Genomic DNA, 14967 nt, shown 5'->3' with positions numbered 1-14967 from the left:
GTGTTGGTTTTGCTTAATCAAAGGTTTTGTTTTTTATAAGTAAGTCCAAAGGCCAGCTGGGATTTAAAGTAAAAGTACTCCTTAAAATAATAATCTTATAATTTATTCACCTTTGTCCCCTTATGTATATTACTTTGTTTATTCAGTTGATCACGAAGTTAAATTAAATAATGACTTTGTAATGCTATTAACCCTTTAACTAATGGGAGTGTGGGGGTTAATGCAGTCATTTTTTGGTTTAGAAGCAAAATCTTGGTTTGGAGTTGTGAATATTAAATTAAACATGTATAGCAGTTTAAGTTTATACATTTTAATAAAGTATATATTTTATATTTAAAGCAATAAATATTAAAATGTTTTACTTGCAAAATGCTAATAAAAAGCCATAAGTCTCAACTAGGTCTTTTCAAGTTAAAATCACAAACAATGAGGTCACACTTTTAGTGGTTTTACCAACAAAGGCCACAAGGTGTCATTGGTTTGATGCATCACCTACTTCCAAATCACAATTTAATAAATTACTGTCACTGCATCATTACTAATAACAAAAGAAAAACTACATTCTGGGAGCTTTCCAACAATATATAGTTTGTCAAGATTATTTCGGGTTTATAGGATCTTATATATGTGAAAACACATTGGGCCTACCTGTTGGCCGGTGACATTTCAGAAAATTACTCGTACTATACCATTATTTTTGCAAAATGGGGATGATGAAATCTGAAAACCTCAATCTGAGAGCTTTCCAAAAATAAATAAAGACTAGCGCTTGTTAAGACTAAGAAATTATTGTTTTAAATATTTAATGCCAAATGTCTCATCTTTGGGACAGTGCAGTTAAAGGGTTAAATGATGGTTTAAAATATTTTAAAGCTCCAAAAAGTGAATCTATCCATCATTAAAGTAATCCTGTGTGTGAATAAAGAAAATATATTTAAAACTTTTTAAACTTTAAATAGTAGCTTCCTGTAATGGTTGTACATGCATGTATGAGAGTAAAGATCTTACATTAGTGTGACCTTTGACCTCTTGCATTTATGTGAATATAAAAGTCCTTAAGTCCTTTTCTATGTTAAGTGTGTTTTAGAGGTTTGTATTAATAAATTGGAGTACATACAGTATTCATACGCAGACTGTAATCTCCTGTAATGAAGTCTTTGTTTATTCTTCTGCCACAAGAAACACAAACACAGTATTTAAACTTTGACTCATGGATCAAATGACTAGTTTTAACACTGTTTTTAACACGTAAGCTGGTAATTTCAGATCTGTCACAGCACAAACTGATGTAACACAACTGCACCTTTTATAACCCTGAGTGAGCTGTGAATGCTGGGACTGACACATGCTGATTTATGACTGAAACTAACAAATAGAAATATTTTATACAAGAACTGTAGGTCAGTGTTATGTTTTAATTTGGTTTATTAACACTAAAATAAAAGTAAACATTTATACATCATAAAATGCAAATACACCATTTCCATGCACGTATAACTATGGCAGTTTATTTTGACTAGTTTGTCATAGCTTGGTGTATTTCTTTGATTACATCACACATAAAAAAACAAGAATTCACTAATAATCTATTTTTTAAATTCACAGATGACTTTGTCTTCAAAGGATGTTTATAAATTAATTTCACTTTACTGTAAAACGGATTTTTTAAACCACAGGTCGTATCGTCAGTGATGTAAATTGCTCATGTAAACCTCGCTGTTTTCAAACTTTCTCAATATTGGTTAAAGGTGACAAACAATGCATTGTAGATATCAGAGAACAATTTAACAGATTATTACAGAGAAGGTTTGTGTCTCTATTAAGTGCAAAAATGATCCAGAGTCAGTTTAACATGTCCATTTACAAACCTAGGAATAAAATTGTCTATTATTACCTTATTTGAAAGGGTCATGAATAATAATGTTGAGCTCTCCTCTGATTTGCTGTTACTCAGAGCAGCTCCTTCAGTAGCTCTGTGTGTGTGTAAACAGATCTTATGTTTGAGTCTGTATCAGATGAAGATACAGATTTTGAGGAATGATCAATTGTTTAGAGATTGTTAAAGGTGCAGTGTGTAAATTTTAGTGGCATCTAGTGGTGAGGTTGCGTATTGCAACCAACAACTCAGTCCACTGCCCAACCCTCGCTTTTGAAATGCATAAAGAATCTATAATAGCCACGACCGGACAAACATTTACCGCTAACTTAGCTGTAACAACTTTGTTTTTAGCATTGTAACAACATTGAACTTAATTTAATGTTGGGTCGTACATCTAGACTGTCACAGTTTTTACATAAGCAGGAGGAAACAATCGTGTTAAAGGCTCATGATATGTCATTAGCATGTACACGTGATTAAACCCCAATCTGATCTTCATATACAGACAGGAGCAACAGAATCCCCCAACCGCTCAAAAGTCCCAAATTCTGTAACAGAAACATCAGCCAGGGTCTCTTACTGTCCACATGAACCATAGACGGCAACTAGATCACAAAACACACAGAAACAAATCATCACTTGAAAATATTTGTGTTCATAAAAAGAAATATAGTAATCATTGTGTATAAATAAAACAAATGTGTCTAATCACTTTAATACTGTGTCATATTAATGAATGATCAAAAACACATGCTGGTTTCTAGTATTCAACAAACCCGTACCATATCTGCAAGAGCAACATACAGAAAGAAGCCAGCGGTGAGGGCAGAGATCCACTGTTGAGCGTCTGTATGTGTAGAGACGGACAGAGCGATGTACAAACCAATGAAAGACGTGAGAGCACTGCCGACATTCAACAACAGAGCTTTCTTTACAGACAAACCGCAGCTTATCAACACTGCAAAATCACCTGCAGAAATAAAAACTACATTTACAAACAGGACATGTTTGCCACTTGAATAGCACAAGATTAAACTAAAACAAAAACTGATGAACACATTGAATTCATTATAAGATTCATATATTTTGCATAACAAAGTTAAAAGCATTACAGTTTTTCCATTTTAATGCAAAATATGAAATATGCAAGAAGATATGGTCTTGACATGTTTTGCGAGACATACCCATGAAAATTAATCTTATATTGAATAAAACATTGAAATCAGGTGAATATTATTGTTTTTGCAGCATAATGTTTTTCTGTTTTCTGAAACTTTAGAAGAGACACAAAATATCAAACATTTGCACAAGCAGAAAACGCTGGAAATGATCAGTCTGGGTTTATCTAGGACGTCTCGACTCAAATGAGTTTGACAAAGTCAGCACTGTTACTGTACAAACCTGCTGACACTTCTGACTCGAGCTGCTGTATTTGAACAGATTTAAAGCATGACTGATGTTCATAATCTTGGTCTAGCAACCACCAATCACCTTACAGCTTCTTTAAACCATCATTACATCATAGCCCACAGATTCATACCCCACAAAACATAGACTTAAAAATGAAGAAGTCCTCAAATAGCCGTTCATAATCTAAAAAAATTCATTTGGATGTTAAAGGTTTTTTATAGAAACATACAGCCAAGAATGTATCTTCTATGTAGCACCTTAAAGCATCAAACTAACCTCCTGGGGAAGATGTTTCATGACTAATATTTTCTTGTGGTTCATAATGTTGACTTTTAGTGGTTAGATTACAGTTTACCTCAGAAACCCCAACACGTCTATCCAGTACTTATGTTACTCATAGCAAAACATACTCATCATAGCTTACATATTGTATGAAAAACAACTATCAGTCACAAAATGTATCTCTAAAACCGCTGCAGGTCATAAGAGAAGACCATATGAGTGCTCCCTTAAAGATAGAGGATACAAATCACAAAATTTCACTTTATGCCGATGACATAATCCTTTATTTTTCTGACATTACTGACTCAGATTATGAGTCTTTTATTCAGATTTAGCTTCTTTTCTGGATTTAAAATAAATTGGGGAAAGTCCCTTTTAGTTCCTTTAAATGACACGGTGAAGAAGAGTCCTCTTCCTAATAGTTTACGGCATACTTCAAAATGTACTTACATTGGTCTATCTATTCCTCACTGTTTTTCAACTACTAGCTTTGAAAATTACGTGACACTTAACTCATTCCCCGCCAGCCTTTTTTTAAAGAGTTGCTCGCCAGAATTTTTTTGTGATTTTCACAAAGTTTCACAAAATGTCTTCCAGGAAAATTTTCTTCAATAAATATACAAATATATCAAATGAAAGAACAGATAGTCTGCTTAAACAAAACAGGAAAAAAACATTTGTTCTCTTTTTATTACCTCTGGTGAGAAGGTTATCATATATGGGAAGGTTTCTTTAAAAATACCAAATTTTGATGCAAAAAACTAAACTAACTGCTTGTTAGTAAAGTCATTTTGTTAGAGATCAGATTCAGAACGATTATCAAAACATACACAGAGTGTAAAATGTTTTTAAATTAGTTTTTGCTTCAGTTTTTTATAAATTGGGTATTGGCCATCTAGTGGATAATAGTGGAATTACAGTTTACCGTAAAAACTCATCAGGAAAGCGTCATTGGCAGGGAAATGTTTTCTTTTAATTGACAAGATAACTTCTAAATGGCGTGGAAAGAGTTAAGAATAAAATACAGTCAGATCTGGAATAAAAAAAAACCTGCAACAAATTGGAAATCTTGAAGCATCCTAAGTTGTTGGGTGAATCAAACCATTTGTGACCCTCATTCACTTCCATAGTATTATTTTTTCCTACTATGGAAGTGCATGGGTCTCACGAATGGTTTGTTTACATTCCTCAAAATATTTTCCTTTGTGTCCATCAGAACAATAAAATATATACAGGTTTGTAAATGAGTAAATGATGACAGAATTAGTATTTTTGGGTGAACTATCACTTTAAGGCTTTTGTGGGTCCCTTTGGACAGACCTTTAAGATCTCACCCCATGACTTGCTAGCTGGTATATCTTAAAGCCGACAACCAGCAATGTTTCTTCTATCCATGGCAGTCTCAACATGGAGAAATGAGGAAATCTGGGTATTACTTGAATTTGGGAGAGAGAGTTTGGAGCGCAGGATTAACTGGGAAACAATATGGCATAAAGTATTATGTAGTATTTGCGATACGTTAATATTCTCTTAATGATAACTTTTAACAATATAATAAATAAACATGTCAATTAAATCTTTCTCTGTTTCTTTTTTCTTTTCTCTTATTTCTATTTTATTTGTTATTATCTTCTTTGCATTATGTATTATTATTGGTACATTGGACTAAGTTTATAAAAATATAATAGTGCATCTAACATGTTTTCTTGAAAATTATGATTATTTTTATCAGACTCTACCAACAAAGCTGTATTTCTGAATGACATTAGGCCTTGATTAAGGGTATTTAAAGCAAAAGTATTTGATGAATGTATAATACGTGCCGAGAGTATTTGGTTAATATCAGCGTTTAGCGGGTCTGAGCTCATCAAATGATTTTGTAAAAATCCATATATGAGTTTGGAGAACATTGAGTGTTCTTGTTATATATTATATATGTATGTTTATATTGATATTGTCATCTCTCACCGAGCTCATGTGGGAGTTCATGACACAACACGGCCAGAGATGTTGCCAGACCCGAACGCCAGGACACAGAGAACGCTGCACCCACCGCCAAACCATCAGCAAAGTTATGAATGCTGTCTCCGATGGTGATCATATAGGGAAGCAGACGCAGCTCTGTGTGACATCAGAAAGACAAAGTTTCCTTTATGTTTTTTTGGTTTAAAAAAATGTGCATTACATGAATTGATTTGGATGTCATTCAGACCTCTTTTAGGACTGACTGACTCCAGGTAAGAGTGATTGTTTTTTTGTCCATCCACCTAAAAATGAATAATAAAATCAAAACTTGCTGCCAGGACTGTAGATGGAGAGATGAATCGAGCGCTGATATTTCTCACCAGTTCAGTCTGTGAGTTTGATTGATTTTCTCTTTTTCTCTGAAACATCTGCAGGACTTTACTGTGATCACAGTGATGAGGATCTGACTCCTACAACACAACAGCAAATATTTATCTCAGATCTTATTTATTACCATTTAGACTGATCCTGGATCATTGCTTCAGTTCTCATGTCATTTAAGAACTCTTTTAAACTTTGATTTATGTTTCATAAACTTAGACTTACAAGTTAGTCAACTACTTTTTTTTACTTCAATTCTGGTCATAACTTTTTAATGTCAGTAACCTAAAAAGATATAATAAAAACGTTGGGTTGTTTTAACCAATGGCTGGGTCAAACAAAGACACACATATTCAGAGTTTTCTCTAAACCTTCTTCCTGGTCATATAGTACGGATGTATGAAAATGATGTTTATTGTATTAGCATTTGGCAACCTTCACTTTTGTGTTTCACAGATTAACGGATCATAATGTTGGAGTTCATAATGTTAGATGTTGTAATTTTGGGTAAATACTTCACTTCATTAATGATTAATACTGTTTGAATGTGAATAATCCAAAAAGATCAACTGTGACTTTTAGATTGAATGTCTTTTATGTCTTACTCTGTCATGATGATGATCTTGTCGAGTGATGATGGAGAACACAGTTTCCAGCAGATAGAAGATGTAGATGCCTCCAACAACCACCAGAAGCTTGTAAACATAGTTAAAGGTTTCTGCTGAATGGTCATGATGATGGTGTTCACTGTCTTCATGTAAATGAAGGCCTAAAAACTACACACACACACACACACACACACACACACACGCACACAATGTAATTATTCAATACATTCTGAAATATGAAAGCAATAATGCAGAATGATTCATTTAGTCCTGTGAATCTCATACAGCAAAATATTTTAAATATCATTTTAAACACATTTTAAAAAATGGTCAAAAATATGTCTGCTGAAATATATTTTGAAATATTTTTACTAAATGTTTTTCTTTCACCAATTTTTTTTGGGCCTTTTTTTTTGTATATTTTGAAATATTTTTACCAAATGTTTTTTTCACCAATATTTTTGGCCATTTTCTGTATATTTTAAAATGTTTTTACCAAATGGCCATTTTTTCAACAATATTTTTTTTGACCATTTTTTGTATATTTTGAATTATTTTTATCAAATGTTTTTTTCACCAATATTTTTTGGCCATTTTTTGTATATTTTGAAATATTTTTACCAAATGTTTTTTTAGCAATATTTTTTGGCCATTTTCTGTATATTTTAAAATATTTTTACCAAATGTTTTTCGCCAATTTTTTGGCCATTTTTTGCATATTTTGAAATATTTTTACCAAATGTTTTTTTTCACCAATATTTTTTGGGCATTTTCTGTATATTTTTAAATATTTTTACCAAATGTTTTTTTCACCAATATTTTTTTGGCCATTTTCTGTATATTTTGAAATATATTTACAAAATGTTTTTTTCACCAATTTTTTTTTTGGCCATTTTTTGTATATTTTGAAATATTTTTACCAAATGTTTTTTTTTCACCAATTTTTCTTTTGGCCATTTTTTGTATATTTTGAAATATTTTTACCAAATGTTTTTTTTCACCAATATTTTTTGGGCATTTTCTGTATATTTTAAAATATTTTTACCAAATGGCCATTTTTTCAACAATATTTTTTTGACCATTTTTTGTATATTTTGAATTATTTTTATCAAATGTTTTTTTCACCAGTTTTTCTTTTGGCCATTTTTTATATTTTGAAATATTTTTACCAAATGTTTTTTTAACCAATATTTTTTGGCCATTTTCTGTATATTTTGAATTATTTTTAACAATGTTTTTCACCAATTTTTGGGCCATTTTTTTTGTATATTTTGAAATATTTTTACCAAATGTTTTTTTTCACCAATATTTTTTGGGCATTTTCTGTATATTTTTAAATATTTGTACCAAATGTTTTTTTCACCAATATTTTTTGGCCATTTTTTGTATATTTTGAAATATTTTTACCAAATGTTTTTTTTCACCAATATTTTTTGGCCATTTTTTGTATATTTTGAAATATTTTTACCAAATGTTTTTTTTCACCAATTTTTCTTTTGGCCATTTTCTGTATATTTTGAAATATTTTTACCAAATTTTTTTTTCACCAATATTTTTTGGCCATTTTCTGTATATTTTGAAATATTTTTACCAAATTTTTTTTTTTCACCAATTTTTCTTTTGGTCATTTTCTGTATATTTTGAAATATTTTTACCAAATGTTTTTTTTCACCAATTTTTCTTTTGGCCGTTTTTTGTATATTTTGAAATATTTTTACCAAATGTTTTTTTCACCAATATTTTTTGGCCATTTTCTGTATATTTTGAAATATTTTTACCAAATGTTTTTTCACCAATATTTTTGGCAATTTTCTGTATATTTTGAAATATTTTTGCCAAATGTTTTTTTCACAAATTTTTCTTTTGGCCATTTTCTGTATATTTTGAAAAAAATTACCAAATGATTTAAATATATTTCTATATAACTGCAAAAATATACTTATACTTTATACATTTTATACAAACTTATATATTTTTCCAGATGAAAAATACACTTTTTTTGTCATATATGTTGTAAAATTAGAAAATGTATTTGTTGCCCCTGAAATACATTTTGAAATATATGCTAATATATGAAGGTTAAAACTAAATCTATTTTTAAATGAAATTTTTTTGTAGTTATTTGCTGTATGAGATGATTTACAGTTACTGAACTCTTTTGATCTGCTGGACACCTGACCTGTGTGAACTTGACAAGAAACTACTTCATACATCCACTAAATATCACATAGACATCAGTTGCTAAAAGTCACTGTTTAAAAGATTTAGAAAAAAGCTTTAGCAGCATTGCCATGACATTTAGTATTGATGACATTTTATGGTCAGATGTTCTGTAGACAGGTAAAGTTTTACTTACCGATGGGATGAGATGTAACAGAGCATCACCCGTCAGCGAACCCACAGCCAGACTGATACAGAACTGAATACAGAGCTCAAACACTTGACTACAGGAGGAAAATAACAACACCACCATACCAAACATGGCCATCAGACAGATGATGAGGTTCGCCAGGGTGGCGTATCCATATCCTAAACACAAACATCTCTTTCAGTCATTCTTACACATGAATTAAAGGTAATTGTGTTTGTTATACACATTTACAGCATTCATGGCGGCCTTCAGAAACTCATCATTCAACTTTTCCTGGATGTGATGCCAATTAAAAAAAAAATATAATATATGTATATATTATTAGGTATTATACTTATTTCATCATAATAACATAAAAACCTTATTAAAAAAAACTCTACTGTGATTGGTATCATTATCATGATATCAAATCACCCACCCCTAAAAAGATCATCTTTAGATTCGTCTGAATTTCAGACAGGCTCACAAATGCTTAAATGTACTTTAAAAGGTGTGGACGACTCACTTTCGGCTGTGCTCAGAGAGTCAGGTATTAAGGCACTCAGACTGATCTCAGAACAGCTATTACTGATGATCTGCTGAATCAGTGCAGGGCTGAGCTGGGTGAACTGATCTCTGGTCAGTGTTGAAGAGTTCAGATGGTGGATCCTCAGCAGGTCTATGGCACTAAAACATGTCTACGTGCAAAACAACACAAAATAATCTACACATAGCAAACCATTTAGTTTGAAGCTTATTTGTAGTTTTGTTTTATAAATAATAATGAATATTTCTAAATGAATATATGAGATGTGCATGTCATGTGTGATGATAGAGAGTAATGGAGGGATTTTACAGAGTCCCAGTTTGTGTGGTCATGATGATGATCTGTGTGTCTGCTGTGCTCGTGATTATCATCATCATCATCATGATCCACCCCACCCAGATTCAGGGTCTTCACAAGCTCTTCAAAATCTGAGTAAGAATGATTTCATTGCAAATAAATGTCACAATGTATCAGGATTACAGCAAATGCAACATTTATAAAGTCAACAGATATAAAGAGCATCATTGTGTGTTAAACTGTGACTGCTGCTGGCCATGTCACATCATCCAACATTATAGACAATTAAACTTTTGTATAAAGAACATGAAGCTTAAAGTTTTCAATCAAATTAAGCTTTTTGTATTTTGAAAACAACTATTTGCTTTAAAGAACCAAGAAATCAGAAAAACATCTTTAAATTACCAAGGGCCATCCCGTGAAAGGGACACCTGAGTTTACTTCAAATATTTATCATGTAAATTTTCATTTAATTATGACATTGGAAAGGTCAATAATACATATTTCAACAGTGTTTTATAAAAAACAATTATGTATGGACCCAGCAAGCAATTTTGCATTTAAAAGACAACTAATAGGCGTCCAAACCACTGATCTTTTTTTTTTTTTTTTTTTTTTTCCAAACCACTGATCTATATAAATGACTGGATTGCGCATGACGTCACACTTGTGAAGCCACAGCGCCGCCATGTTGGTATACCCAAACGTTCTATTAAATCAATGGACGTTATCAGATTTTAATGATAAAACATCACTTTACTCGTCTTCGGTTTTATATGTGAAGTTACCCTGTACATTATGACAACACAAACGTCCAAAGCATGTAAATAGTTATTTACTGAAAGTTGTACATTTTGCGTTTTAATCAGTTATTATACATTCATCTTCATTACAGTATCAGATCAGCAGACAGCCCGCAGCATATTTAGTATTAATGACAATAAACGTGCTCATTCAGAAATCTAAATAAATAATCATGTTTTGTACCGTATGTTCATGCAATAATTTGCTAGTTTTGTAATTATGCTATCTAAACTTACAAGTTACCTACACTTATTTAGATAATTTTTTTTTTTTTTTATTCAAAGTTTGAAAGAAGATACAAAAAGGCATTTATAACTATGAGAATTATAAAACAAGACTGAGATTTACACACAAAGACTAAATTTACATTCATCTTCAGTACATATCAAGTGAAAAACTTATTTAGATAAATAACGCTGACCGTCACAGTGTAGCTGAATGTCAAACAAAACTTTATTTATACCCGTGTCATTAACAAATGCAACAGACACACTCACATTAACGGTTTTTTATAAATCCATTATCCTGCCCGATTAAAACATAAACATTGCAAATAACACCAGAGTTAACAAATAATTAACGTACACATATCCTAAAAATTAACCTTGTGTAACTGATACGCTGTAAAGGGGGTAAATTTTGATCATGATTTTGAATGGAAGTCAATGACGCTCTCTGCCGGTTGGGTATACCAAGATGGCGGCTCGAACTCTGCGCTGGCTTCACCTCACGCTGTTACGTCAAGCGTTCTATGCGCAATCCAGTCATTTATATAGATCAGTGGTCCAAACACAACCCAGACGTCTAGGCTAAAGTAAGGCAAAATTTGGGCTGTACTGTAAGTGGAAATTTAATAGATGTCTAAAAAACAAATGAAATCAAATAAATAAATAAAAAACCTTGTTTATAAAAAAATAAAAAAGCTTGTAAGCACTGTTGACTTTGCTTACATGATGGATTATCAGACAGTTATTTTGCCAAAAACATGTAACCAAACTCAAGTTTCAAATCTGAGTAATCGTTTAAAATAATCGTGATTTTGAGCCCTAGCCACTAATATCATTTTGTCCATGACAGCATACAGACGGTTAAATGATAGCTGTCATTGTGATTATATGTCGGGACTGCAGAATTATAATTTCATACCATGTAGACTGAGATGATCTGTGTGGTTGAAGATGTAATCCAGAAAGTATTGTTGCTCTGGCAGGATATTCGCTCTCATGCAGTCTCCACGCAGGACGTGATAAATGATGTTTCCCAACACGACATCCAAATCTACATGTGTGGGATCTTCATGATGATCGCTGCTCTCCTCCAAGATATCATTCAAAGAAAAACAGGGCTAAAAACAGGAATAAATAAAAACCATATGATGTAAATCATGTTTTCATACTGAAGGATTTTAATCAACAAACCATGAATTGGTCTTGCTGTAATTTGGAGGTTGTATTAAAGGGCAGAGCATTCTTATTCTAGTAGACATTTGATTGGATAATCATCTGTGTAGTGCAGGACGTGTCATCAAGGATCTGATAACTGTAAGTTTTAATGCATATGCTCATAAAAGTTCACTAAAAGTACACTATAGTGACTTGAAACTGAATTGATGTTACTGACCTCATGTGTGTCGGGCTGATAGTATTTCTCTATATCGAGAAACAATCTCTCCAAACTCTCATATTCTGTGATGCTGACATCAGCATGGGGATGATGGCTGCTGATGGTGTCGTTGTCATGGTTACCGTGCCCTAAAGTTGTTTGGATGAAGTGTTCGGTCTCCGCACCCCATCGGCCCTCACGTACGGCCCTGCAGGTCTCCGCTGGAGAGCTCAGATACAAACAGAGACCAGCAGAGATCATGAAGAACTCCTCCATCTGAAGACCATCTGAACTACTGGAGTTACTCAAGAGCTGAGACAGACCAGATACAGAGAGACACTACATACACATACACAGAGAGAGAGAGAGAGAGAGAGAGAGAGAGAGAGAGAGAGAGAGAGAGAGACAGGATCTCACTATACAATGGACAATGTGCATTTTCATTGTCGTAATGGAGTGGCTTAGTTAATTTATAATTGAGAAATAAATAGATGTTAATCATTATGTTGATAAATCTTTAACTAGTGAATCCCAAATGAGTCAAACTTTAACAGGATTAACTTTTCATAAGAACATGAATGAAATCATTAACAATCCATTTAATCTATTTTGTATCGAATGAGCTTTGAGAACTTGCATATGGGGTCAGTGCCAAAAACGATTGGGAAGATGAGAAATTCAAAAATATTTTTAAAGAACATGTTTTAAAAAGCATGCATCTGGTTTATTTCAATTCACATAGTGTATTTATGTTAAAACTAGATGATTATATTTTATTCCACATCTTAAATTAATATATTAATATTTTCATTTTAAAAAATACTAGTTACACTAACTGCCAAAGACCGGTTACACCATATTGACATTTTTGCAATTATCCCCCAATTCTTTCAAAACCAGAAATTTTAGACTTGAAAAAAAGTATGTATTTATTTTAAAATTTTAACCCTTTTACATTTAATTGAACCTTACAGACACAAAATAAATTAACATCATGTCATTGACCCATAAACTTAATAAACTTATTCAATAAACTTAAGATATATAATAATATTCATGAGCTCTACCTTTTCACAGGACACATCTGAGCACTGCACACGTTTCTCAAGTTGATCACAAATCCAACGAAGCGCATCTTCTGTGAGGATCTTCTCACCTGGAGCCACCAGATCCACAATCTTCATGTAAATGTCCTTCATCTGACCACAGACTCCACTGAAGAGAATGAAGCAGAAGACACAGAGGACAAAAACACCTCCAGCCTTCATAATCTATGAGCTCTGTTAGTTTACTGTACTGATGTAAGAGTGAGAGAGACAGGTGGAGTTTTATACCTGCAGGTATCTCATACTGGTCTCTGATTGGTCAACAGAAGAGGGTTGGAAAGAAGAGCACCCCCCAGACATTATAGGGTCGTAAGATCAACATTTTTTGTGTAATTATTTTTGCATCATCTCATTTTATCTAAATTAGTTATTTTTCATATCCTAAAGATGTTAACCTGCCATCATTTTTTGAAATTTTCACAAAAGTTGTTTTTCAACAAAAGTTGATTTTTCACAAAGTGCCTTCCAGGAATTTCTTTTCTAAAAATGTATAAGAACACAAATATATCAAATGAAAGAACAGACCCTCTGCTTCCAAACAAACAAACAAAACGAAAAAAAAAAAACCATGATCATATCTATATTTTTTCTCTGCTTATAAACTCTTAAATATGGGTATTTTTCTTCAAAAATATTTTTTTAGCAAAAAGCTGAAATAATTGCATTTTTGTGAAACATTTCACAAATTCAGAACAATTATCAAAAACATACACGAAGTGTAAAATTAATAAAAAAAATTTGCTTCAGTTTTTTTTATAAATTGGGTAAGTGAGATGTGGCATCTAGTGAATAATCGTATTGCAGATTACCATAAAAACTCATCAGGAACACAATTTTTCATGCAAATGTTTTTCTTAATTGACGAGATAACTCGTCAATGGCGGGGAAATGTTAAGTGACACTTGTGCTAATAAAAAAAATCAACATTTTTAAAGGCAGGGTGCCTGATTTAAAAAAAAATTATAACTTTAGCCTACTAGCACTCAAATCACCATCCAAAGCCACGCCTCCTCCAAAACACATGACCACACAGACTAGAAGCCCATTCATGTCTCATTCACGAGTACCAAGTGAATAACATTACCAAAATAACCATCATAAACAACTGCTTTAAATCAGAATTAGATACAGCACGTAAGCAACACAATGTTTCATCAAAATAAACTATCTGAATCAGTATAAATAAAAATCATACCATTACCATGTATCTACCTTACCAAAAGAAACAGTGCAACGACGCCAGACCCTTTGCCTACCACAGCTGTTTCCATCTTGGGGAAAAGCAGTAAAGTTATCGATGTTAATTCATGTTTTTGCTCTTTGCTAATCCAGGTAGTTTTTGCCGTTGTTGTTTAGGAAGATGTCTTTTATTTTGAGGCTCCTGTGCCTCTGTTTACAGAGGGGAGGTGAGCGCACGTGAACACGCTGATGACGTATGATATCTGCGTGAACAGGTCATGCAAAACACGTTCACAGAGGAGGAGCAAAAATTGCATGTCCAAAATTATTGCGTTGAGTCAGATTTGTTGAACATTTTCTGGTCCTACGCCTTTTACAGATGACATATTTATACAAATACATTTAGAAAACTTCACATAATGATTGCTATCAGGATGTGAGGAGATTTTTAACCAGCATAACTATCAATCACTTAAACGTCGCACACCTGTGTGCGATAGGTGCGTGGGAAAAAAGGACTCGAAAGTCCAAATAGACAGATAAAAAAGAGAGGTCCC

The 14967-nt window shown here is 32.5% G+C and overlaps 1 protein-coding gene across 1 annotated transcript; it reads right to left on the bottom strand.

The window, feature by feature from the left end:
- Positions 1–2256: 2256 nt before the first annotated feature.
- LOC129455392 (zinc transporter ZIP4-like) lies at positions 2257–13431 on the bottom strand. The gene is made up of 12 exons (XM_055220106.2): positions 13193–13431; positions 12144–12464; positions 11670–11868; positions 9732–9850; positions 9402–9573; positions 8882–9054; positions 6523–6693; positions 5917–6006; positions 5784–5838; positions 5540–5692; positions 2662–2849; positions 2257–2484 (listed from the first exon to the last, which is right to left on the bottom strand). Exons 1-12 carry the CDS (start codon positions 13391–13393, stop codon positions 2356–2358), a joined length of 1971 nt encoding a protein of 656 aa, XP_055076081.2. The 5' UTR covers positions 13394–13431; the 3' UTR covers positions 2257–2355.
- Positions 13432–14967: the final 1536 nt, after the last annotated feature.

Source organism: Misgurnus anguillicaudatus, chromosome 20 (genome assembly GCF_027580225.2).
Source record: "Misgurnus anguillicaudatus chromosome 20, ASM2758022v2, whole genome shotgun sequence".
Taxonomy (NCBI): Eukaryota; Metazoa; Chordata; class Actinopteri; order Cypriniformes; family Cobitidae; genus Misgurnus; species Misgurnus anguillicaudatus.
This window is presented reverse-complemented; position numbering and strand designations above follow the sequence as displayed.

Excerpts from the sequence above, each read along its gene's own strand:
- LOC129455392 (XM_055220106.2), bottom strand. The coding sequence starts at position 13,393 with ATGAAGGCTGGAGGTGTTTTTGTCCTCTGTGTCTTCTGCTTCATTCTC. Across the intron at positions 12,465-13,192 it reads CAGATGTGTCCTGTGAAAAG|TGTCTCTCTGTATCTGGTCT; the intron begins GTAGAGCTCATG and ends ATGTGTATGTAG. Across the intron at positions 6,694-8,881 it reads TGTTACATCTCATCCCATCG|TTTTTAGGCCTTCATTTACA; the intron begins GTAAGTAAAACT and ends GTGTGTGTGTAG.